Below are 26,672 nucleotides of genomic sequence, written 5' to 3'. Positions count from 1 at the left end.
AGGTACAATCCATGTATCAAGTGTACCTCCTTTTAAAGGGCGAGTTGCTCACCACAGCTCCCCCGATCCGTTTGTTTATCCACTGTTTAAGCACGTACAGTTTAACAGTCTGACGCACTCGTTCGGATTCTGAGAATTAGTGGGAATTGCCGTTCAGCCTAATCCGAGGGTATCTTTTGTCCACCCCCGAATGCACTTTAGGCAGTGGATAATCCCCATAATGTTCCCACGGTACATCCCCTTATTAATATTAAATCCCCATATTTACTAGTGGTAAAATATAAATTTAGCGTTCTTTCTTATCGCATAGTTTTAAGTTGGCAGTACTGGGTACTCACACATATATTGGGGCCTTCAACACAGTCAATATTACCACATGTAGTGGCTATATGGGAGCTGGATACGAATGATACTGTTGCTAATATTAGCTGTGTTGAGGGCCCCATTCAATAACTTGACGTTTAAATTTTCGCATCTGTTATGTAATTTCGTAAGTATGTAATAGATGCGAAACTTTAAACGTTAAAATGAATTAAAACAAAGAACAATTAGGACATATTATACTTGGATATATTTTTATCAATGACGACCACACCATTACGAGTAGATTCGTTATCATTACAATGTCATAAGCCATCTTCGTTTCGGTAAACGGACTACTAGTCATATGTGAACCAGTCACAGGACAACCGATCGCCCTAGATCGGTCACACGTGATCACCCGTCACACTAAAACTGGTCACACCCTAAAACTGGTCCGATAAAACTGGTCACACCCTAAAATCAGTCACGAGAAAACTGGTTGACCGATTTTAGGGTGTGACCAGTTTTAGGGTGTGACCAGTTTTCTCGTGACCAGTTTTAGTGTGACGGGTGATCACGTGTGACCTATCTAGAGCGACCGGTTTACATTTGAGTAGTAATCACCGAACCAAAAATAATAGCCATTTTCATAATATTAAAAATTGAGGAATTAAAAATATCACTAAAAATTGACATGTATCCCGATTTATTGAATTATTGGTAATGAAATAGATATAAATAAAACGTAAGTAGATACATTCATGGTGAATCTGTATGATTTTATCTAGCGAAACTGGTCCCACCCTAAAACTGGTCACACCCTAAAATCGGTCAATCAGTTTTCTCGTGACCGATTTAAGGGTGTGACCAGTTTTCTCGTGACCAATTTTGGTGTGACGGGTGATCACGTGTGACCGATCTAGAGCGACCGGTTGTCCTGTGACTGGTTCACATTTGACTAGTAATCACCGAACCCTTCGTTTCTTACTTCACCTGGAGTTATTGCCAAATCCGAAGGTGTTAAGATGTCTGTCGTGCGTGAGTACCCGGTTGCTGCCAACTTGCAATCCATGCAATTATAAAGAATACTAAATTCGGTTCGGTGATTACTAGTCAAATGTGAACCGGTCACAGGACAACCGGTCGCTCTAGATCGGTCACACGTGATCACCCATCACACTAAAACTGGTCACACCCGAAAATTGGTCACGAAAAAACCGGTCACATCCAAAAATTAAAAATTTGTCGAATTTTTGGGTGTTACCAGTTTTTTCGTGACTAATTTTCGGGTGTGACCAGTTTTAGTGTAACGGGTGATCACGTGTGACCGATCTAGAGCGAGCGCTTGTCCTGTGACTGGTTCGGTAATTGGACTATTCGTCACATTGGGGTGGTCACAGACAATTTTTGCCATGAAAATCGCGAATACACAATATTTAGCACTCAAGTTCTCGTTACTATGATAGTTATCGTTAGTATGATGGACTTTTCGGCTGCCAGATGTTCCGTTATAGAGATTTTAGTGACTTTGTGACCAGTAATCACCGAACCGACTGGTTCACATATGACTAGTAGTCCGTTTACCACTAAATTCATATTTTACCAATGAAGTGAGGTTAGGTTGGTACTGTTCTGTCATTATTAGTGTGGCTCGAATTGTCGACGACGATCAGTCGTGATGTCAGCTGGAGTGGTGAAGGGGGCGCGGGGGGCACCAGATGGGGGCGCAGGCCTAACTCGTGTTCGAGCAAAGCTGTCTGCCTGTCTCGACCAAGGAAACTATTATGAAGCTCATCAAATGTACCGCACCTTACACTTCAGGTATATCCCATTCAATTTCACCAGTCATTTATGTACGTATGTTACAAGTGCATACCATTAACCTTTATACCATCGCTTCAATTTTAAAATGCATATATTGTTTTTGCCAGTTTAGAATCTTATGGACCCTTCCAAATATATGTATCGATCTTGAATGCAAATTTTTAACATTTCATCATTCCAGGTTATTATCCAAGAAGTCGTACAATGAGCTGTTGGATTTGTTATATTCTGGAGCAATAGAATTCTTGAAGCGAGGTCAGCAGCAGAGTGGGGTGGATATTGGGATTTTGTATGTCGACGTATTGTCTACGTCTAAATCCCCCGTTGACGTAAAGACTGTAGAGAAAATATCTGATATATTTATGCTAATCAATGCTTCCGTTGTCGAAAGGGAAACGTTTTTATCTAATTCTATACGATGGTCAATGGGAGAAACTTCCATTGGCGATCCTTTATTACATAAGGTAATAATTTCAATTTTTAGTTTGTAGTTTCTATGTAGTATGTAAGATTTTCTACAAATGTTGTTCACTAATACAGTTTATATAAATTAGAGAAAATCATAGACGTGTCCGGTTGCAAGGAAGAGAAAATAAGGAGACTTATGAAATTTGCATTTGGGCGAATGAACGCCGTTTTTAAATCCAAAATGCATCTTTGTCTGAAGGAAAAAATCTTTGTTCAATGTCTTTTCCTTGTGATGATGTATGTATTTGAAACTTGGACATTGGAACAAAATGTTACCTAAAGTCCAATGCATTCATAGAAGTATGGCCGGCATAATGTAGAGGTATAGGAAACGGAATACGAGGGTGAGAAGTATTAAAAGGGTAGTTGATATAATGGAGAGAGTTAAAGAGATCGAAATGGCAATGGACGAAAGAAGTGCTGGATTGGTATCTGAGATCATATAAAAGGGTGAAAGGAAGACTGCAAAGAAGATGGGTAGATGAAATTAGAGAAATGTGTGGGATGAGATAGATGAGAGTTGCCCAAAATAGAAACCAATGGAAGTATGTTCATCTAGCAGTGGATGGTTAATAGTTATAAATTATGAGGAATACAGTTTCAATATACATATTTGTTTCATACACATTTATGTAAAACCTCCATAATATAATGATATAAATATTTTAGTTTTATTTTGTGTGAATTGTTGCATTTTATCAAAAATAATAATGAGCAACAAAATATCACGTTTTTACTTACGGAGTATTAATTAATTAATTAGTCTTAGAGATTAATTATTCAATGTGTAAAAAAATGTATATTTTGACTTAAAATTCGCTAGATAATTAATTATTAGTAATAAAAAATCACAATCAATAGAAAAAACATCTGTCTACTGATTCCAATACTCAATTTTGGCACAGCAATACTAGATTTTGAGTTAAAGACTGCAAAACCCAAAAATCTGTATAATTGCGCATTTTTTTAAACGCTCATATCACATAAATGAGAATAAACCTACAAAAATCATTATCATATTCGAATTCAGTGAGTCAAAATTAGTAAAGATTGATTAGTCTCCTCCCCGGTATTTCTTTTGTTGATCAGTGAAATTCAACAGTCTGAAATTGAACAACTTTTTACAATCAGATACACATTAAACGGGGACGCGACAATTGGTGCAAGTCCAAAAGGTTCAACGACAAATGTACCCGAAAATTAGTGCACTGACAAAATGTACCCGCGACAAAATGTCCACGGAAATAATGTTCAAGCGACAAAATGTTCAAAAATCCAAAATTTTCCTATTTTATTGGAAAAAGTAACTTTTTATTGTATTATATGTTATATATCTATCGATGTATATGGTGCTTTTTATCGTATAGATCGCAGATGTTATTAAATTAGTATAAATTACAGATGTTCTCAACCGCACCAACATATTCTTGAACAATTACATTTATAGCGAATGTCATTGTGACCCATTGAATATCATTTTAAGATGTCATTGAATTAGTTTAAGTGACAGGTGTTCTCAACCGTATCCAATATTTACTTATTTAAATTGAAAAAAAATACTTTTTATGCGTATTGCAGATGTCAATGAATTAGTTAAATGTCAGGGGTTCTAAACCGTATCCAATGTTTACTTATTAAAATTGAAAAAATTACTTTTTAAGCGTATGTCATTGAATTAGTTTAACACCCTCACTAATTTAATAACATTCGCGATGTATACGATAAAAAGTAAATTATTCATTTCAAATAAAGAAAATTTTGGAGACGGTTGAGAAGCCCTGCCATATAAACTAATTCAATGTAATCTGCAGTTCATATGCTTGGAAAGTTTTTTTTTTTTCAATTTAAATAAGTAAATATTGGATACGGCTAAGAACCCCTAACATTTAAACTTAATTCAATGACATCTTAAAATAAGTAATGATATTTAATGAGTCACAATGACATTCGCTTAGAATGTAATTGTTCAATTTAAATAAGAATATGTTGGTGCGGTTGAGAACACCTATAATTTATACTAATTTGATAACATTCGCGATCTATACGAGAAAAAGTACCATATATATCGATAGATATATAACATATAATACAATAAAAAGTTACTTTTTCCATTAAAATAGCAAAATTTTGGATTTTTGAACATTTTGTCCCTTGAACATTATTTCCGTGGACATTTTGTCGCGTGAACATTTTGTCGCGGGTACAATTTGTCAGTGCACTAATTTTCGGGTACATTTTGTCGTTGAACCTTTTGGACTTGCACCAATTGTCGTGTAACCACATTAAACTTAAACTTTACAATGATAAATAAGCGTGACTAAAATAACCTTCACTTCACTTCGATATACATATTATAATTATACATTACTAAATATATTTATTGTACTGTTTCAGAATATTGCCTTAGCTTTGTGGAAAGAAAAAAATTATCCAAGTGCTCAGCAACACTTCTTCCATTCAAATGATGGTCTTTCATTTGCCGCCATGCTTGTGGAGATGCATAAAAATCAAGGATCTGAAAGCGACATCGACATATACATAGCCAGCGCAGTATTACAAGTATTATGTCGGAAAAAGCAACAACTAGCTCGTGATACGTTCTTATACTATGTTGGACTACATCCTACTATATTGAACGAAACCGGACCTCCGTTCATGACGGAATTGTTGAATTTCATTTGGTTCCTCCTTCAAGCGGTAGAAACGTAAGCTTGAATTCTATTCGTTGTCCCATTTTCAATTATATGTGTATTTATACATTGTTACATTTCACGTGTAGGAAAAAGGCCAACGTTTTCAACGAGCTGTTGGTTACTTACGATGAAAGTATAAATCAGGATCCGTCGTATTCAATCTTCCTCAGAAGGATTGGGAAAATATGGTTCGACATCATGCCTCAAAAAACGGGCATGCATAACGGTATACTTGGAAATCTGTTTCAGTTCCTTTCCAACATGGAAGCCGATGATAATCTTTACGAAGAGGAACCAGTGGTTCCCGCTGCTCAAAATAGAATGCTAGCTGAAGATGTCGAATAATTATATCTATCTAAATATGGTATAGGTACATTTTATCCATCACCATCGTGATGTTTATCAAATTAAAGTATATATACTACTTCCTTTCTATTTATAATACACAGGTTATCAAGGAATTTTTTTTTTTAATAAAATCAAGTAACATTCATACAATAAACTTTCAATCATTTTTAGGCTATCGAATTACGTACTTAAGTAAGGTATCAATGATTAGAGCTGTGACTATAAAAATGTGAAATTTTAACCAAACACCATTAAAATAATTGTGTGCAATAAGATAAATTCACAAATATACATACATATATTTTATATAGAAAGTAGTATTTGACTCGGCATTGCGAAAAGTTTATCTATTTGAAAATAATATACATTATATTTATCATAGTACATATTTCGCAATTTTTGCTCACAACGTTGAATTTTTTATGATAATGTATCAATTTAAGATTTAATAATTACTCAACTCTAACTCTGCACCTCATTTAATGAAATTTTATAATAACAAATATAAAGTTAATCTTCAGGTACAAATAGTAATAAGTAAAGTTGTATATATTTTGCTTTTACTATTGTGATAATGTATCAATTTTTAAAGAGAGCATGGAGAAGTTCCACAATGTAGTTGTTTCCGCTAGCGATTGTTATTTTTAATGATTAAAGTTATTTAGATTTGTACACTTGTAGATACTTATGTATATCTATGAAGTTTTGGAGCTTGTAAGATTTCATGGTTAGCTGAATAACTGGGTTGTATTATAATGATCGTTAAAATTTGAAAATCTTCCAGATGGTTTATTGTCTGACATGGAACGAAGCTTTGACATTCGCATGTTTGTATTAATAGCAGACATGGGAAGCAAAAGAATGAGCTAAAGCGCACTGAGACAAGTCAATAATTACCAACAACGCAATTGTGTATTATCAATAGAAATCATTGATTGCTATTGATAATATGAGCAATTAAAATGCAACAAATTAATTATTAAACGATATATTATATTAGTGATACTAGGACATACAGCAATATTTTCTGCAAGTAGAAAATTGAAAAATTTTAAATTTAGAATTTTTCTTTTGAACTTTGTGTTGGAGTTGTATGTGTACTTTTAAGGATAAAATATTTAAAAATGTTTGCATTCACCTTACAGAATTATTATAACACTAGCTTCCCTTACGTGCTTAATTGTTAATAGAAATTGCCTAAACATTGCCCATGTCATACAATATTTGTTACTATAATAGAATAGTTAAAGCAAAGTTTATATTTTCGAAATGTAATTTTAACTTAAAAGTTGATGATTTGAAGGTTTAAATATGAAATAACTTTTTTAATAAAATCCAATGTTACTTCTTTGACATTCGACTTTTTTTTACTATTGCAACATCCAAAATGAATTTTTTAGAACTTACATACACACATACATATGTTGTAAGTATTCAACTGATGAGTGTCTGTATAAAACTATTCGTTCATTGATCTTTACAATCAACTATGATAGACTTCCATTTCAGTTGGTATTGTTAATTATTTTTCCGAACAGGAAAAACATTAAAAAAAAAATGATACGCATATTTGATTTGATAAACTATGTATTTGCTTTCAATTTAATGTTATAATAATATAAATATAAAATTTCAATCACACACTTGCATCCCCGATTGATGTCATGACGACTCATACATTCCCACGGCTAAAAGTAGATTTCTTCTTGTGAAATGTAATGAAATAATAGGAGAGTTTTTGGTAGCGTACGATCTCAAGAAATAGCGATCGCCCGTCCTGACTTCCGGATTGTGAGGTCCATTACTCTCTTCGTTTGTAATTTCATCATTTAGTATATTGAAATCCCATAGTTTCAAAGTACAATCTAACGCACCTATAATGTTAAAATTACAATCAACAATCATACACTTGATATCAAAACAAAAGTCGATGAAGAAAATGTAACGTACCGGAAGCGAGCATCGTTCCATCTCTGCTAAAGGCTAAGGAATGAATCGGAGCAGAATGATTCGAAAATTCAGCGACGAGGAATCCTAAAGGAATGTCCCATATCAAAATTTGACCGCCGGCACTTCCAGACGCGATGAATCGTCCACAAGCGGAGAACGTCACAGTGTTGACATTCGTCTATTGAGCAGATTCAAATTATTGTTATGTTTACGGCAGACTTATATGAAACTGTTGTGATGAAATGATACTCACTTTGTGGCCAGTTAACACTCGGACTTGGCTTCCAGTCACGCAATCCCACATTCTCACCGTACGATCGCTGGAGCCCGTCACTATGTAGTTCGAATTCGGATGAAATTGTAAACACTGAAATTCAAAAACAAATTCGTTGAAACATTACTTATTTGCTATGGAATTCCACAATGCAGAAAATATGCAGTATAGAGAATGAATTCACACAAGCAAGAACATATTCATTCTTTAATATCAATAATAACTGGCAATCTAACAGTGCAACTGGCATCTTAAAATATGCGACTTAAAGAGGCACACATTACAGATAACGGAATATGTAAGTACATATAAACCTTGTTTTATTTTAATTTGACCTATAATTTCCCTTTCAATCTTACTATAAAATAAAAATAAATCACGATTATTAAAACACAATCATACATTGTTTTATTTGCTGTGTAAATACATCTCTCATATAACGTTTAGTAATATGTTTATTCTTTACTTTTTAATTTGTTTTCCTTATATTTATCTTTTTCATTTTTGTAAAAATCTATTATTGGACTCGGATGTTACATATATTATTTATTTACTTTTTGTTTTTTTTATACCTATCTCTGTACATCCTGTCTGTTGATTTTTCAATTAATAAAATAAAAATAAAAATAAAATAAAATGAAGAAGGCATTCATTCGCCTTATATGTTACATACATATACAAAACGATAACTTACATCCACACTCGACAAATGCCCGTTGAAGATTCGAAGAGGAGAATAATGATCGGTGGCCCAAAGGCGTGCTGTTCTTTCATGAGATGCAGTGGCGAAATAATAACCATGAGGCGAAAACTGTACATCCCACACGGGGAAAATATGTCCACGATAACAAACTATACACTTCCAGGCATGAAGCGACCAAAGCCGCACTGAAACAATCAAAGATATTAAACAGATAGTTCATAATAAACATTACAAGACGATCCATATCAAACTTACCGGTTCCGTCTTCCGAGCAAGACAGTAGGAGCGATCTGAACGGATCAAATGTCACGCGATACACAGGACCTGAATGTCCTAGTAAAGTTCTGCTCGTTTCACCCATGCGTTCATCCATCATACGCACATGCACATCCACTGTAAAAATAAATATCAATTAAAGTAAGTAAAATAAAACACTTCAATGTTTGGAATACACCAACTTACCGGCTTCTCTATCTATGTCGGCTAATTTTTCAGCAGGTTTCATAGAACGAAGCTTATTTGCGGTAAGAGAAAACACCTGTAATTGCATATTCAATATAATAATTATGTATATACCGTGTAGTATTTCTCATGAGGGTTCCGAAGTATGTCCGGAAGTTTTAGCTTACTTTAATGAGTTTTACCTTAATAGACGAATTGCTAAATCCTACGGCGACAAGGCTTGAATCTTCACAAAAGTCGGCACAAATAACGCCATGTGCCGAATTCAACATTGTATAAAAACAAATAGACGGTAAACAGTCGGGGCCCAAAACCACTCGTCGAGAAGCTTCTCGGAGAGCCTTGCACTTTTCTAATTTATATATTTCTTTTCTGTAAATAGAATCGACATTGAATAGGCGAAATAAACAACAATATTCAATAAAACGTTGACGGTTTGAAGCTATCGTACAATTCTGGTAAAGGCATTCTGTCATAAGGCGGTGCGTTAGGATCCGATTTTGCTTTCTTCGATAGGAATGGATCTTTTCGAGCTTTCTTTTTCTTTGGTTTATCAGGCGCTTCTTCGACTTCTTCATCGTCTTCAGGCACAGTCAGACCTTGAAATTCAGGTTCTTTAAACAACCCGTAATAAACTCTGGAACGATTTTCTGCAACAAACAAGACGAATAAATATAATTTAAAGCAACTATTATACAGTATTCTTACATTTACTATTTAGAACTGCCAACTGAAGCTGCCAACTACTCACCGTACTTAGCAGCTTCTCCAAGATAGCCTCCTGCGGTGGCGATCATTTGATTTCGATTCCGAGTAGCTCCTTCGTAAACTTCCAATTGCAACTTATTATTTATGATGTTAGTTAATATATTTGAATTTTTCATCTCGTTGAGAAATCGCTTGATCAATATTGATGCATCGCGCGATATTTGAATGAGGTATTTATTTGAACTGAAAAGGTAAATGAAATAAATTCCAAGTCTGTGTTGTCGTAGAATAAAGATTGATAAAAATTTGGGTAGTTAAAAAACTAACTTGAAAGCCGCCGTGAGTTCATTCTGGGCAACTTGCATTTGATTAATAACTTGGGAAATCTTAGTAATATCTTCTAGGAAGAACACTTCTTGTTCAGGTCCGAATTTATCCAACAGCGTTTTAGCATGTTCATGGTTGCCGTTGCACACTAATTCTATATACATATATATTAAAACGGGATACAGCAGCGACGATAGCTCGTGCTGCAAAACACAAACGCATAAATTGAACGAAGCAGTTTGCGCCAATATGTGTACAAACGAAGAACACACAATATACGAACCTTGTACATGTCTAACGAAACTTCGACGAACTTTTTTAAGTTTTCGTAGGCATTTGTATAGACCAACAGGTCTCTCTCGGAATGAAAGGACGAGAAAGTGTGGGTGAGGTTCAGATCCGCCTGAGTGTCCAATTGGGACAGATTTAAATCGGTGAGGTTCGCTTCTTTTTTGAGGAGTTCTTCAGTACCCTGAAAAGAAAGCGACGAAGTGATCGAGAGGAGTTCGAAACAATTGATACCGCAGTGTGGAGGGAGAACCGCGAGAGACGCCGAACCTTCAGGTTGTACTTCCTCAGGAGCTGCAGCACCGGAATCAGCTGCGACGACTCCATGCTGAACCGCGCGCGATCGCGACCGACAACAACGACAACGACAACGACAACGACGACCGCTTCCCTCGAATAGCGTCCAACGACTGGCCCTCAACTGACAACTGACAACTGACGCCGCCAACGCCGACGCTCACCCTCTGCACGCCATAGCACCTTCGCTTACGACCATCAACCTAATGAAAATCCATTTTTTATTTTATCTCCACACGCCGATTTAGTCATACAACCACAATTTAAGGATTTTGTTAAAGAATTAAGAAACAATTGCATGTACTTTTTACTTTTTTTCCAAAATAAAAAGTTTTTTTTTAAAATCAATATCCATTACTTTTTCTACGGTACCACAAAAATATGTTGCCGGATACAACGCTCAAAGTAAACGGGCGTAACCGGAAGTAATAGTAAGCGGAAAATTTCGCACATTGAGATCTCGCACATAACATTCGTTGCCACGAAAATTGCGAATACGGAATATTTGGCACTCGAATTATTTATAGTGTAATAGTTCACGTGGGTGACTCTTGGTGGGTGAAATTATTGAGTGTCAGATATTATGTGATCGAGATGGCCATTTACGAAATGATCACCGAACCACATATGTATATATATTGAGCTATAGGACGCGACGAAAATGTGTTGACCAATGTCCCGGCTTATGGAAACTCGATCAAGTTTTTAAGAGGATCGTTTATTATTGTACAGTATACAAGTTTATTACAAGTATAAAATATTCACGGAAAAGTGGGCTAGTTGCCCACTTCAGCGTGGCTGGCTGAATTGACGTTTGAGTCTGCTGCTCTGGTTGAGTGATGTCATTCTGCTTTCCGAAGCTCGAGGTTGTCCTTTGTTTCCGGGTAACGATATCATACTTCTAGAAGTTTCCACGGACATAGTCAGGTCAGTATGCAGATGTGCTTTAAAGTTGCTCGGTGTATGATCGAGTGATGAAATCTTAGTGATGAATTGGATCGTTGCCCTCGGTATCGAAGATAATTCCAGGCGAGGTTAGCTCTGCATGTTTGTACAGGAACGCGATGATGACATTGTAACACTTGTGTATTGTTGTGAAATATATGAGATCACTGGCTTTGATTCGGGATAGCACAAGTTGTACTATATTCCTGCAGAACAAAGAAAAATATATATGAGTAGGGATATATCGCATCGCGTACTTATTCATTATCGATGTCAATACACATGCATACTCCAACGTCACACAGATGTCCGCACCCCTCTGGAATGCACTTCTAATCAAGCAGAACAACCCTAGACAAGGACAACCGCACGCAACCGCGTGTATAACTGAAACAGAAACTGTCGCACTGCCAGATCAACAGAATCAACGCCAGTGAGCTTCAGCACCTCGAACATGGCTCACTCCGCGAAGCAACTTCATAACATTTATACTTCGTCGTCAATACAATAACAAATGTATTTATCGACCAATAAAGATCTTCTTACAAACTAAACAACATGTGATTCGTTAGGCCGGGATACGGTCAACATACCTTCCCTGCCTTACAGATGTCATTTTAGTTTTTTCCAGGAGGTAACAAAAGTTGGCCAATTAGTGAGTATTTAAAAAAGCTTTTTTTTTAAGAAGAAGCTTCTGATCGACATGCTGAACTCTCACTTTTTAAAGTGTTCTAAACTTTTAGTAACGAATAACCGATTCAGATTCATAGTATTTCATCAAATGACATATGTACATGTTCCTGACCTTTTAGTAGCCTTAATGGTGTAGGCATATAGTACAACTGAAATGATCTCATCAGGTCACAGCGACACATATCCAGGAAAGTCATTAACGCATGGCACACGCTCGCCTCGTCAAAAGGTCGACACGTGTTTCTATACACGTGTCTGGGAAACAAAGGAAGAACACACTGAACCCATAAAAACCACGAACTACGTCCAGGCGTATGAACCCATAAAACCACGCTCGCAGCATAACTAGGGCAGCGCGAGTACCAAGAACAAAATATGTGCACACGACACACTTCAACCCAAAACGTTTATAAAGCAACGCAGCAACCTCCACCGGCAGAGTGAGCCTCAAGAGTTCAACTAGATCACATCTCCGAAGAAACCTCTTCGTACATACAATAACCATTGTACCAAATTGAACAAAAATAAACGATCCTCTTTCAAACTACACAACACGTGTTTCGTTAGACCGGGATACGGTCAACATACTATGGAGGATGAACGAATGAGACGACTGGCATGTTAATGCACGTGTTTATTATATGACAGCTGAAGACAGAGTGAGTAGCGGCTCTCCGAACCCAGCCGGGTTGGTCCCCACTCGCAGGAAGGCAACCAAACTCGACCATGTCGTATAAGTGAGCCGCCACATCACTCCCCCCCCAGCATCAGCGATACCAAAATTACAAAGAAACAAATTTTACAAAAGAAAAAAATTATTGTTACACAAAGAGAAAAAAAAATTATTGAGTGGGGAGAAAAAAATTGTTGACGTGGGTCATCCGCTGTGTAGGTGTACCGCCCTGAATGGTCGGTAGATTCGAGGGCGGTGACGTCGCGAGCAGGACGGTGGCTGGTCCGATGGTCGCGCCGATGCGATGCTGCGACGGCGCCGCTCTTCCGAGGCTGATGTCGGTCGGCGCGATCTACTACACATAGAACGGTCATCCAGCACCACAAGACATACACCACCTCAGCACCATCATCATCATCAAGGCCCCGTCCGTCCCCACGAGCGTCGTCACGCCGAGACGGGCGGTAGCGCTACAACACCTCCACGAGCCACAACGACTCACAGTCCAGCTCGGAGTATCATCAACCACATCGATGCCCCTGCCGCCCCCGCCGCCCCACCAACCGACATCAGCCTCGGAAGAGCGGCGCCGCCGCAGCATCGCATCGCGCGACCATCGGACCACCCACCGTCCTGCTCGCGACGTCACCGCCCTCGAATCTACCGACCATTCAGGGCGGTACACCTATGTACACAGCGGATGACCCACGTCAACATTTTTTTTTCTCCCCACGTAATAATTTTTTCTCTTTGTGTAACAATAATTTTTTTCTTTTGTAAAATTTGTTTCTTTGTAATTTTGGTATCGCTGATGCTGGGGGGGGAGTGATGTGGCGGCTCGCTTATACGACATGGTCGAGTTTGGTTGCCTTCCTGCGAGTGGGGACCAACCCGGCTGGGTTCGGAGAGCTGCTACTCACTCTGTCTTCAGCTGTCATATAATAAACACGTGCATTAACATGCCAGTCGTCTCATTCGTTCATCCTCCATAACTTTCCTGGATATGTGTCGCAATGACCTGATGAGATCATTTCAGTTGTACTATATGCCTACAACCTAAAAACCATTTTTGCATATCGATGTCTCTATTAAAAGATTTGTATGCGTTTGCAAAAAGTTTGTAATAATTTCAGCTTGTGTGTACCTGATGTAAAAGAACCAAATTTACTTGTGATTTGAATCGGAGAGTATCTAGACTTGATTCGAGTCCAGATTCTAGTTCGCACTTGAAAGTGCCAACGACGATGATTTGTGAAAACGGCAGTGGGAGAATGAGTTGGCAGTGGTGAGTGGAGTGGAGTGGAGTGGAGTGTGTTGGCGACGATTCGCTGCAGTTGGTGCGACCGAACGGGCGATAATTCTCAGTGGTAGTGTTGTCGGCGTGTGGCCGGTTGTCATCGCGAGCGCGCAGCGGATCAATCGCCGGCTGAAATGGTAAGGCTGCGCCTGTCAACCTGTCAATCTATCCAATTCACACTGATTAGTGGGGAATTTTAACGTTGATTTATATGCGTTGCGTTGCAGTCGTTCGCGGAGCGCGTGTCTGGTCTTCTGGCTCGACCTGGTCAAGATGCTGTCCCCAAAGACGACGTGCCCTGGTGGATGCGCACGGCCGGCCGCGGACTCGGCACGGTCGGAGGCGGACGTCAGTACCCCTCAAATAAACCCTTCCCCCTTCATAAGCCCCTCATATTGCTCGTATATGATGCAAGCATATTGCCATTTGATTCCACGTACGCACTCGACAGCTCCTTATGGATCGAAACCCTTCACATTTGACAGCTGTCAAATAGTTCTATTTGCCGCCCACAGGTGGCGACGTGTCGCTCTTATCATTTAATTAAAAAAAATTATCAATGCTGCTGATGGACATTTGCAAAAAGCTTCACTCTGATGAAAATTATGTAGATTGATTTTAGTTTCACGATTGGTTTCATTCATGCTATGATCCAATGGGCTTCTAAGATTTTCCAGATACCCTTGTTCAAAATTTAAAATTTTGGCCAAATTATCTTCATAAATGAACATTGTCATTGAATAATTTTGGAAAGAGGTCTTTGGTTTGAATGGTCATAGATATATTGAACCCGATGAGAAAACCATCGAGCCTCATTCGTGAAAGTCTTAATGTTCAAATAATATGCAATTTGGTTGAAAAAATGTAACGTATGGTAGAAGAAATGGTTTTTTTATAACTACAGTGCGTGTTGAAAGAATTTTATTTCTATTTTATTTGGTAACCTTTTGTAACGTAAATTAGATAACACACTTATGTGGATTGAGTGAACTATGACACTTATGCAGTGGTGCTAATTATCAAGATTGGACTTGTGATTTTGAATTGATATAGAGAGATTTTCCTTTGTGTATAAGTATTGACGTGGACTTATTGGGATCGAAATCTTTTACATGAAAATAAAATGGAATTGATATAAATTTAAGAAATAAAATGCCTCCCAGACGAAAATTATTTGAAATTTTTTTTTATGCATATCTAGCTTATTATTTTTTGCTGTCAACCAACACTTGCTGCACTGTGATGGATAGCGAGTGTCCAGGATTTATATTTTATTTTATTTCTCCAAATATACTGAATGTAGAGTCTTCATATGTTATGTATTCCTCATCAAAACCTCTTATGATTCGAATTATCTATTATGAAATGAAAATATTGACCAATATCAATAGAAATAATTATTTTCGCGGGAAGTAGCTTGTACATGTGCCTCACAGATGCGAGAGGTAGGGGGAATTCTCAACGGTCAGTATGAGAATGATATCCGCCTTGGAATGATGTCTCTGCTTCAGCCGTTATTTTATTAATATCTTGCACTTAATTTAATACATGATAAAATGATTTTTGTAGCAAATTTTAAAGATTTTGCATTATTTTAACTTAAAACATTTTTAACATTTAAAACATTTTTAACCGGACGCTTTGACGTACGACACAGTGGCTAGCGGATTATTTTAACACAGTAAGACAAGTGTTAAAAGTTAGCAGAACCGTCAAAAATTTGGATCACTTATTCCAAAGATTTCTGGGCTCTTACTATGGCTATTTGTACTATTCTGTTATACTCATTCTATTCTACCTTCATAAGTAAAGCCCGGATAACCAGGGTGCCGTTCATTGTTCAAATGTTGTAAATGCATTGGTTAAAGGTTTGCCGAACCTCTTTTACAAAGCATTTACAACAATTGAACAATGGGCAGGGCGTTTTGGGTCCCTACTCTATTCATAAGACCTTTTGTCATTAAGTTTTGTCCTTTACATCAGGGGGTTCCAACCTTTTTTGTTCCATTCTTCTTTTCAGCATTGCTTAGAATATAATTCCCCCCCTTTCTTTTCTTTTTCTTCAATCCATTTCCCAACACCATGTTTCCACCATTTTGAGAGCACCGGGTTTGATCAAAGTTTTCCCAATTGTATGTAGTTTTTTTTTATTTCGAGTGCTATTATGTACTTAAAACGTTTCAAATTCATTTAAATTTTTAATTATATTAATTAAATTAGATGAAGAAATAGTTTCAATATTTTTTTGATTTTTAAATGATAATAAAAAATTATTACGAAATTATGTTCACAATACATCTTATATCTATTTTAATAGCTACTGATCTACTGATCATTTTCTATTTTACAATTTAATTTAATTAGTGTTATCATAGTATTATATTATTCTAATGTTAATCTACAGCATAATAGGAAAAAGAGCTCAAAAACCTATTTACAATCTATTACAATAGTTTCAATATGAAGTTTGAAAAATGTTTTAAATTTAAAAATTCTAGGATAATAATAATTTTTATATAAAATAATTGATTTGCATTTATATAATATGGATGAACATTCAGCAAATGTTGCTTCAATTTTGCTAGTTCCAAGAATCATTTGGCAAAACTTTAATGCAAGCACATTGAGACTTTTCTTACCCATTGATAATGGTAGACGTGAATCCATATTGAATACACCGAGAGAAGTTTTTCATTAAAAAAATAATAGTAATAAACTGGAACGCCCTGAAAAATCCTCACCGGTTGGAAACCCTTGATCTGCGTAAATGAATTCAAACTTAATAGGTATCAGAAGTATCTCTCATTTCAACATTAAGCTGATCGTCAGATTCTGCACATGTTATGTGGTTGTAAGAGTTACATAACTTAAATTGTTTTTCGCCGTTTGATGCTAACAAACCACAATCTCAAATATTTCTTGTTAATTTTATTAGTATTTCTTTCATTTCAACAAATAAAGTATTTTTTTTGTTAAAATGAAAGCACTTTTAAACACACGAAGACTCCACGTGCTTTCAATTTAAGTTTAACCATTCATAAGCTTAGACATATGTTAAGTGGGTCATGCGAATAAAATGTAATTAACATTTTGACTGATATGTATATTTTGCTTTGAAATAATATAAAAATAAAGTAAACAGCAAATCGTTTTAACAGTCGACCAATTTTAAAGAATTATTTGTGTCAAAACTAGTGGATGTTGACCGTCCGTGTTTTTATATGTATGTAATTTGGACCGATTATTTTTCACGCCTTTTATTCTTTGCATTTTAATTTTACTCACGCTTTTGTTTGTGTTGTATCAGCTGCTTTATGAAGTCGTAAAAGTTTCTCCGCATCTACTCGTGCTATCTGATATGCAACTACAGATTATTTGTAACAATTAAACAATGAGTTGAAGAAATCGTTTGTTTATATTTGACAACATTGAACGTTGCTTGGCAACATTTTCATGGATAAAAGTCCTCGGAATTTGTATTAAAAGCTGACCATTATCAACTATATATATGGTCAAACAAAAAAATCATATTAAATACATATGTTGATATTTCTTAAAATTAGATATATCAAATTGAGGTCATTTGCCTTATGATTATAATAATAATGGTATGATTATATAATTCAATTGGATCCGTCTTTTTGAAGCGTGTGGAATCTATGGTCGATTAGGGTATCACTTTTGATCCTCAACTCGCCTTTCACAATCACATCAAGAAAGTCGCTGATGTTTCCTTTCGTCGACTCTGATTTGTCTTGAAATATGCTAGGTTATTCTCCAACCCTTTGTCTTCTCGCTTGCTTTTCAACTCCCTTGTGAGAAGCAGGCTAGAGTATAATGCGATTGTGTGGAATCCGCATGAAGCAAATTACTCCCTAATGATTGAGAAAGTGCAAAAAGCATTTCTTCGTTTTCTATATAAGAAAGAGTATGGGTACTACCCATATCTCTACCCTACTCCTTTCCTTTTGGGCATGCTTGGGTATAATACCCTTGAACTTCGGAGAAACTTCTCATTAATTAATTTTGTTCTCGAGATTCTACATGGTAATAAGTCATGCCCATTGTTGCTGGAACAGTTGGGACTTTATGTTCCTAATAATTATGTGCGTAGTAGATATCATCATTTGATGGTTCTACCTCCTGCGCTCACAGTTCTTTATCGAATGGCTCCTATTCCAAGATCTATCTGACTTCTCGATGAAATCGTCGCTGCTGAGCCTGAATGTGATATTTTCCACCCCAGTGAGCGTAGGTTATCAGAGATTATTTTAACCTATCCGTCTGGTAGCCTGCGCTCATCCTTATTTTTACATACCTCCTTTACGTTTCACTTACGATTACAATTCAGGAAAAAGTTTGCCTCTTATCTGATAAAGAACTGTGAGAGCTTTGTTCGAAAGTGTTTGAAAGATTCATACTTTGCCATATTGCTCATTTTGGTCATTAATATAAGTAAATGGATCCTCCGCCATTACGATGGTGCAAAAATATCGTGTAAGACGCGTTTTAAATCTGCCCGGCGAGATAGTCGTTGACGTCAATCCGTTTGTTTATTAGTTTTAAACATAGATGGCGGTAGTAAAATAAAAATTTTATATACAAATTATAGAAGAGGTATGTTTTTAAAAAACTTTTTTTTATTATAATTGTATGTGATGTATGAGTGGAATTTTGATCTTCTTCCATTTGGGCCTCGAAAGGATGTTTTGTATTTACGGTGGGTTCTTATATATTGGTGCTTGCTGTAAATGCAAGACATTCCATACTATATATTCTGTTTATTTGATATTTTTATTGCATCTACTATTATTAATGCTATTGTTTTTAATGAGTATTTATTGATGTATTTTTGTCTGTGTAAATTTATTTATTTATATTTTCGACCATTGTGGCGCATTAGGGCATCCTGTAATGCCACAATGGTCCATACTTAAATAAATAACCGATCGCATCATTAAAATGTTATTTATTTGGAGTAGACATGGATTTGATGGTGATTGTAACGATTTTTTTGATCAAATTCACAGTGGCTATATTTTTGGGAGTATGGAACTGTATCTCCATCATGCTAGGCAATGTCAGTTGTCTTATCTCCGGCCTGTGGCAGATGATAGCAGGATTTTTCGTGATCGTATGCGAAGCTCCGTGCTGTTGCATGTTCGTCGATTTCGTGCAAAATCTTTCCGACTGGGTGGAAAACCGACCCCATTGGAATAAAGCAGCTATTTACGTCGGGTAAGATTCGACGTTCAAACGACGTTCAAACATCGCCTAGTGTTGATTTTATATTGTTTATTTTATTATTAATTTGTAGAATATCGATTCCCCCCATACTGTTGTGCTTCGGCATGAGCAGTTTATTCGGCAGTGGTCTTATATTCGCCACCGGTGTTGTGTATGGTATGATGTCATTAGGAAAGAAGTGAGTATCAATTTGATTTATCATTACATACATACATACATTTAAGTGCTTTTGATAATATTTGTGTTTGAAAGTTTAAATAATACTGAATAAACTTGCGTTTGCATTATTTTCTTGACTAACTTTGCTTCTGGATCGTTTGCTAACAAGCATCATTTATGAATCTTATATGAAAACTTTTGTGTGTGATTACGGTGTGGCATAAGCTTTGATGTAAATGTAGGGGTTCTCGCGATGACATGGCTGCCATGGCAGAGGGAGGTGTGGGTGGTTCCACTCCTCAAGGAGTGGTTGGTGCAGACCACGGTCACGCCACTCTCATGGAGGACCCTGATGTGTGGCGTCCAAACTAAATCACAATAACATAATCAAGGCAAATTAACAATATGTATTAATGTGTATTGCTGTTGTCACAATTTAATTTGCTTCATTTTCAATGTCTGGTTTTTTTCTGTTCTGGTTTTTCTCTGGTGCTTATTTTATTTCGCCTTAATAATAAACACAAGTGGGATATTGGTAGCTTAAGAATTTGTTTTATCAATATTATTACTAGGTGTGAATTCAAATGGAGTTTCTATTTCAATGCATTTCCTGTAACAATTTAATTTTTAAAGCTGTTTTTTTTTTATCATGAAAAGTGGCAGATTTTTTTCATTATTTAATGGCGGCATATAGGTGGACCCAATTTTATATTTTTCCATGATGTCATTTCAGGTTGCCCCTAGCGACACTTATTGTTAAACTTTTACATACATATATAAATTATAATTTTTTGAAATTGTATTGAAATAGTGGTCGAATGGTTTTTGCCGATTTGATGAGGAGCTGTTTCAACAATGAAATCAGATTAATGGTTACCTGACAACTCGTTCACAGATTTTCAGGGTTCAGGGTTCTAGGGTTCTAGGAATTCTAACGACCACTTCCCGTCCCGCAAGGCCAATTCGGGGGTCTCTATTGTTAACTCCCGAATGCACTTCAGGCGGTGGTTAATCTCCATAATGTTCCCACGTTACACTATTTTACATGACTTTTTTTAGGGCTTGAATTTATTTGGTCAGTAATTTCGTTTGATCGGGAAAGCTGTAGTGAACGACTTGCCCTCTATAAGGAGGTATTTAGGCCACATCAGATCATTCTGGATCGAGCGCTAGCTGCGAGTGGATCTCCCGAATCATTTAATAAATGCTGTGAAGCGACTTTGGCCGTTCATTTGGATCCTCCACCCACCCCTACGCAACAATAGTATACACTTTCGTATACTTTAGCCTTCCAGTTCTTAAAACATTAAGTGAATTTTGTAAGAATATTTATCTACAAAGTCCACATCAATATAGCTCGGTGGTAGTCTTAATACTAACCACCGAGAGGTGGCCGAGTTCGACCTCAATTAAATAAATTTATTCCGATTATTTCTGTAGTGCTGCTGTTCAAACTTATTTATTTGATATTTTTGACTCCAAGTCGATCGTTTCCTATCAGAGTTTGCCAATTAATCTGGGTGACACGACAACTCGTTCACAGATTTTCCGTAAACCGAGGATGCGCTCCAGGCATTACGTATACGGTCATCTCTTTCTCACCCCGTCTGTTCACCAATATCTCGTTTACTATGCCATTACGTATGCAGCCATCTCTTTCACAGACCGTCTGTTATCGGTGAACAGACGGTCTGTGAAAGAGATTTTAGGGCTTAAATTTATTTGGTCAGTAATTTCGTTTGATTTCATCAATAGATGGTCAGTAAGTTATTTTATCAGTTACTGACTGCCTTATTATTGTCTGTTTGACAAATAATACTCAAAAACAATTTAATGATCATTATATAGTACACAATTATCACTAAATTTTTTGTAAAAGTTACTGACCATGTATTGAAAAAAACCGTAGTTAGGCCATAGTTCCACTTAGTGCGTTACGCTCAAATTGTTCAGTTCAACAACATAGCTCAGTGTTTAGCATACAATGCTAACTACGGAGGGGTCACAGGTTCGATCTCTAGTCCAGTGCTGCTGGCCGGACTTTGGATATATGTGACTACAGCTCGATCTTTTCTTGTCAAAGTTTTCTAATTTATCTGATTCCATTGTTGAAGTGGTTCCTACCAAATTGTCCGCCTACCCTCATTTGTCACCATTATTTGAATTCAATTTCAAATTTATTATAATATTATATACAGTGCATATGTACAAATTTGGCAATCCCGTAATGACACCATTGTAAAATACACGATTGATTGGCCAAAAGATCTATCATTAAATTTAAAGAGTATATTAGAATATTCTATGAACCAAGTATTTCCGTTGCTCGTCACCCACTTGTTTTTAATTATATTGGGTTAATTAGTTCATTATTGATTTCAAATATTTTTTATTCAATTTAGTTCCGTTTTATTTATTGTATTATATTATCAAGTTTTGCTTAAGTATCCTATGTCACTGCCTTTTCATTTATATAATGATTGTCTAGAATTTGAGGTGCTAGTTTGTTGTTTACTTCTATCAGCGTTATTTGAGTGCAAAGGCAGTGCTAATAGAACATTTATATTTTTAATATGTTCATTTTAATGGTTGTGGTTATTGTAATTTGTGCATGTATACATATTATATGTATTTTTAATACTATGGAATTTTATAATTTTTAATACTTTTTTTTACAATTTATTTTGATGGATTGTTCAATATAATGTGTGAATTTTTAGAGCGTCGCTTGAAGAGATGTCTGCTTCAGCATCACAGCCAGCTCCAAGCGCGCTGCCACCTAAACTACCACCATCATCTAGTTTAAGATCTAATCTAGTAGAAAATGCAGCACCGATGAGTTTTACTGGAGTACCAGGATTTGATAGCAATGTGTGACATTCACAAATATTTATTTAATTATTAATTTTCGGCCGAAGCAATTGTGACATTTTTAAATATATTATGTATCTATCATGTCTATGGTTTACTTAGTCATTCATATTATATAAAATGTATATAAGACATTGATTTTATAAAATCTTATGAAAGCTTTTAAACAAACATATGTTACTTTGTATATCAACTTTTATATATATATAATATTATACAATTTTTTTAAAGCTTTTTTATATGGGTTTTGATTACGAGTGTGTTAACCGATTATTTGGTTTCTAATTTAAATTTAAATAATTCAATTAAAAAAAATTGTTATCAAATTATACAAATAAAAAATAATATTTTAATTGAAAGAACTATATTTCATATATGTATGTAAAATTTTGTATACTAATAATGATATCTTCCAAACAGTCCAGTTTTCATTATATGTGTAACTCTTATGAATTTATTTTTAAAATTTTAATCATTACATTTTATGATTAATTCTATTATGCGAAAATATATAGTTTTTTTTTGTATTATTTTTATTTAGTTGTGAATTTATCTTGGGTAAATGTATGTATACATTTTACTAAATAAATATATTTCTTGGCTGTGTGCTCATTAAATGTATTTTTCAAATTTTATTAATACATAATGTTAGATTATTTAATATGCATATTTACTTTTTTAACGAGGTATCGTATTTGGCCTTTCAATCTTTGTATTATAATTGTTGTTCACGAACAAACATGGTTTTTGAAAATTTTTACACATTATGTATTTCTCATTTTTATTCATATTGTACGTATTTTGGACTTTAGAGATTCACTTACATATATATTTTTATATTTTTTTTAAAAATCAATACTAAAATATTTTCTCTTTTGAAAGTTTATACATACATTTAAAAATTGTAAATTTGATAGGTACATTCAGATTTAATCGTATCTGCATTTTGTATTTCAATTCTTGAACGTAGTAACATTTGACATGGTTAAAGCGAAACTGTCCGAGTATTGCAAACTACCATATTGTATTTTTATTCAGCCTCAGTTCTTTATATAGAGGACAAATCTAGGTCAAGAGTATCATCAAATCTTTGCACCGGAAAGTTGCATTTTTTTTATTACATCTTGTACTGATCTTGTTTTGTGAAATTCTACCGTAACTATTGCATTACCTATCGAGTTTATAATCAATGACCAAATGAGTAATCATCCATTTTATAATAACGAACAAAGTACTATCCTATTTGCACTACATTTGCTTTCATAGTAAAATCCTGTCGAACGTCCGGCAAAGTTCACTTATCTGGTTGATGGTCGAAGATTAGAGTCAATTACGGCAAATTGAAGTTGACAATTATTTATTTAAATATGCAAATTAAATTGATATTTTTCTGTATACGTTATAAAATCCACGGTAGCGAATATACATGTTTGACGCTTTAATAAAAACGCTAGTGAATGTAATGATTTCACTTTGTATTCGTTAAAACCAAGATATATCATAATGGAAGTAAATTATAGTTAAGTATTGAAAGTTTTACTGATGTGTTAGAATTAGCGATTTAAAGTAATTTAGTTTATCGGTGTCATTGATTATATAATATATACATATATCTGATGGAAATAAGACGGATAGCAAATATTTCCAAATTATGAACGTTCAGTATTAAGACATTCATATTAGACATCAGTGGTGGCTCGTGAGAATTCAAAGTGGAAGGGCTGTAGTAGCTTGTTGACCATACCGGTGATCAAATGCAAACAAAATAGCATGTATATATACTATGCTGGGAGGGCTGCAGCCCTCCAGTCCATATGGACGTCAACAATAGCATGAATATGTACTATACTCGGAGGCTGCAGCCCATTTGGACGAGCCGCCACTATTTTAGACATTCAAATCACATTTGTTACAAATTGTAATACATATCCAGTGTGTATTATTTCCGTCATGTTTACTTTCATACTTTTTTTTTTTTTCTTTTTCTCCTGACTCAACTCACACTTTAGTTCATTTTGATTCAATCAAATGTTTGTATTAATTTCATATAGATTATATATTCATTTGTTTAAATTAAAATTGGTGTAATGTTTTGAGTGCACGTAAACACGTTCGCACACAAGACACGTATATTTATAGCCATATAATTAGTCACTAAATAATCGTAAGAATTATTTAATAATTAATGTGTTATTAAATAGTTAGATAACAATATATCCAAACGTGCAAGTGTTATCGGACCGTTGTTAATTATCCATTGATGTTTGAATTCTCTCCACGTAACGTTGTCGTTCATCCATCTCTGAGTATTTGAATTTTTTTTGTAAAATGCAATGAACGTTTCAACAATCTCAATCGTTCCGTTCGTTTCGCAACATTGTCCAAAGGTTAAAATCGATCGCATTGTGTGTGTGTGTGTTTGAAATTTGTTGAGATGTTTTCGACCGCGAGCGATTTATGTACATTCATTGGATGTTGTTAGATTAGTATTGTTGTTGGATTAGTGCAAAACTATGATTCCTGTTATATAGACTTAAACTTTTTTGTGTATTATATAGTCATTATTCGTGATATTTATTCTCATTCCACATTGTTTTGTAAAAGGAGATGCACAAAATATTACATAAATACTGAAAAGTGTTCACATTTAGAATGTATGAAGTTACGATTTGATGCAACCGAGATTATTATGTAGAAATGTGATATTTCCATTCGTAGTTTAGTTTCAAATGTATTGTAATTTTTTTTTTAATATTATTTGTAAGTTCCAAATAAACAATACTGCCTTTTCTAATACTGAAATTACCGCGTTGAAATTTTTCAATCTCTGCTTGATATTATTTCGACATGAAACAATGAGATTCCCTTACATTTTTCAAACTGTGCCAAATCGCATGAAATTTATTTTATTTTATAAATTTACTAACACTTCAGTGCTTCGGAAACATATATTATATTTCTCCCATTTTAATTTAAACATGTATTCTTCCACATATGCGTGCACACTTAAAGGTTCGCTTATACTAGCACGTAAACAGGCTTACAAAAAATATTCTTTAGTATAGATACATTCATATGTTCCGTAATATGTATGTACGTGTACGAAACAGCAGCAACCGACACGATGTATTCATATTATACAGCAGCACATCACTGAAACTTATCAAACAGAACTGGTTGTAGAAATATTCACACATGATGTGACGTCATAGTGGCGAGTGCACCCGTATAGCGCTCTGTTATGTATATGTAAGCTGTTTTTCCTTTGCATTAATTCAAAACAAGCACAAACGTGCTGAAAATGAGCGGTGCTGTATGGCATGAATAGAACTAGTCTTTTCCGTGCAGTGCTGGTTAATATAAACGAACCTTACTTCAGAATTTTTTAGTGAACGTACATATGTTTGTATGTTAGGAAAAAAATCTTATGATTGTTAGAGCTTTATTTTGAAAATACATAATTTGTGCATCTCCAATTAAGAATTGTGTGGGTTTTCTTTTTATTATAAATGTATCATTATCATCATTATCAGTTGAAGGGCTCAATGTTTATATGCATGGTTTTTTTTTTGTATATTTTGAAATATATACATTGTAATATGTACTGTGATTATTATCATTTAGCGAAAGGCAGTCGATTTTAAATATATATGTATGCCTGTAACTTGGTATGTGTTCGATGTTTAGTTAGATGCAGTTTTATAAAGGATCCGCTTTATATTTGTCTCGATACCATCACCAAAAACAACGTAAAAAAATATGTAATACATATGCATGTATGTATAATACTATGCATAAACCATTTGGGTGATTGTGTATGCTTTGTTCAATTATTTTCTAAGATAAAATTATGCTTAACATACACATAAATTTAATCAATAGTTGTTTTGTGTATAATCTATAAGAGTTAAATACAATATTGAACTACATATATCAATTTATTAAATAAATGTAAGGTGTATATACAATTTACATTGCACTTTTTATTTCATCCAAATCAATACTCATTTCATATATGTATGTATGTATGTGTAATATAATATATATATACATCCAAATGCAAATTTTTTTCATATCGTTATCAATAGATTAAACAGCTCTCGTGGTTTTATCTGCATGTGACGTATTAGTGCAATACTTGC

The 26,672-nt window shown here is 35.0% G+C and overlaps 3 protein-coding genes and 1 long non-coding RNA gene across 5 annotated transcripts in view; 2 read left to right on the top strand and 2 right to left on the bottom strand.

The window, feature by feature from the left end:
* Positions 1 to 7,175, top strand: part of LOC143920951 (Golgi to ER traffic protein 4 homolog) — a 317,113-nt gene extending 309,938 nt beyond the window's left edge. Inside the window, exons 2-5 of one of the 2 annotated variants that reach the window (XM_077443997.1) lie at positions 1,842 to 2,124; positions 2,309 to 2,591; positions 4,990 to 5,300; positions 5,375 to 7,175. In XM_077443997.1, the coding sequence (XP_077300123.1) occupies positions 1,982 to 2,124; positions 2,309 to 2,591; positions 4,990 to 5,300; positions 5,375 to 5,633 (996 nt within the window). In that variant the 5' untranslated portion in view covers positions 1,842 to 1,981 and the 3' untranslated portion in view covers positions 5,634 to 7,175. Of the gene's footprint in view, positions 1 to 1,614; positions 2,125 to 2,308; positions 2,592 to 4,989; positions 5,301 to 5,374 lie in introns of those variants that run through there. The other variant, XM_077443996.1, reaches the window with a different exon arrangement.
* The window catches only part of LOC143920959 (uncharacterized), a 561,395-nt gene extending 547,483 nt beyond the window's left edge, over positions 1 to 13,912 (bottom strand). Inside the window, exon 1 of the long non-coding RNA XR_013261380.1 lies at positions 13,642 to 13,912. This is a non-coding gene — a long non-coding RNA (uncharacterized LOC143920959). The remainder of the gene's footprint in view (positions 1 to 13,641) is intronic.
* Positions 7,204 to 10,823, bottom strand: Taf5 (TATA-box binding protein associated factor 5). Its single transcript, XM_077443985.1, has 12 exons — positions 10,619 to 10,823; positions 10,344 to 10,532; positions 10,061 to 10,263; positions 9,777 to 9,976; positions 9,477 to 9,675; positions 9,208 to 9,397; positions 9,026 to 9,101; positions 8,819 to 8,956; positions 8,555 to 8,748; positions 7,840 to 7,953; positions 7,587 to 7,764; positions 7,204 to 7,510 (listed from the first exon to the last, which is right to left on the bottom strand). The coding sequence occupies exons 1-12, from the start codon at positions 10,673 to 10,675 to the stop codon at positions 7,299 to 7,301; spliced, it is 1,950 nt and encodes a 649-aa protein (XP_077300111.1). The 5' UTR covers positions 10,676 to 10,823; the 3' UTR covers positions 7,204 to 7,298.
* A 400-nt stretch (positions 13,913 to 14,312) lies between the features above and the next one.
* On the top strand, positions 14,313 to 26,585 carry fwe (calcium channel flower). The gene is made up of 5 exons (XM_077443981.1): positions 14,313 to 14,390; positions 14,481 to 14,601; positions 19,284 to 19,491; positions 19,571 to 19,678; positions 22,380 to 26,585. Exons 1-5 carry the CDS (start codon positions 14,388 to 14,390, stop codon positions 22,534 to 22,536), a joined length of 597 nt encoding a protein of 198 aa, XP_077300107.1. The 5' UTR covers positions 14,313 to 14,387; the 3' UTR covers positions 22,537 to 26,585.
* The last annotated feature ends 87 nt before the right edge of the window (positions 26,586 to 26,672 follow it).

This window comes from Arctopsyche grandis, chromosome 13 (assembly GCF_051622035.1).
Source record: "Arctopsyche grandis isolate Sample6627 chromosome 13, ASM5162203v2, whole genome shotgun sequence".
Taxonomy (NCBI): Eukaryota; Metazoa; Arthropoda; class Insecta; order Trichoptera; family Hydropsychidae; genus Arctopsyche; species Arctopsyche grandis.
Note: the sequence above shows the minus strand (reverse complement) of the source record. Positions and strands in the feature narration are given on the sequence as shown.

Excerpts from the sequence above, each read along its gene's own strand:
- Taf5 (XM_077443985.1), bottom strand. The coding sequence starts at position 10,675 with ATGGAGTCGTCGCAGCTGATTCCGGTGCTGCAGCTCCTGAGGAAGTAC. Across the intron at positions 9,676-9,776 it reads TGGAGAAGCTGCTAAGTACG|AAAATCGTTCCAGAGTTTAT; the intron begins GTGAGTAGTTGG and ends TGTTTGTTGCAG. Across the intron at positions 9,398-9,476 it reads AGAATGCCTTTACCAGAATT|AAAAGAAATATATAAATTAG; the intron begins GTACGATAGCTT and ends TTCTATTTACAG.
- fwe (XM_077443981.1), top strand. Across the intron at positions 14,602-19,283 it reads CGGCACGGTCGGAGGCGGAC|TGGCTATATTTTTGGGAGTA; the intron begins GTCAGTACCCCT and ends TCAAATTCACAG. Across the intron at positions 19,679-22,379 it reads ATGATGTCATTAGGAAAGAA|AGCGTCGCTTGAAGAGATGT; the intron begins GTGAGTATCAAT and ends GTGAATTTTTAG.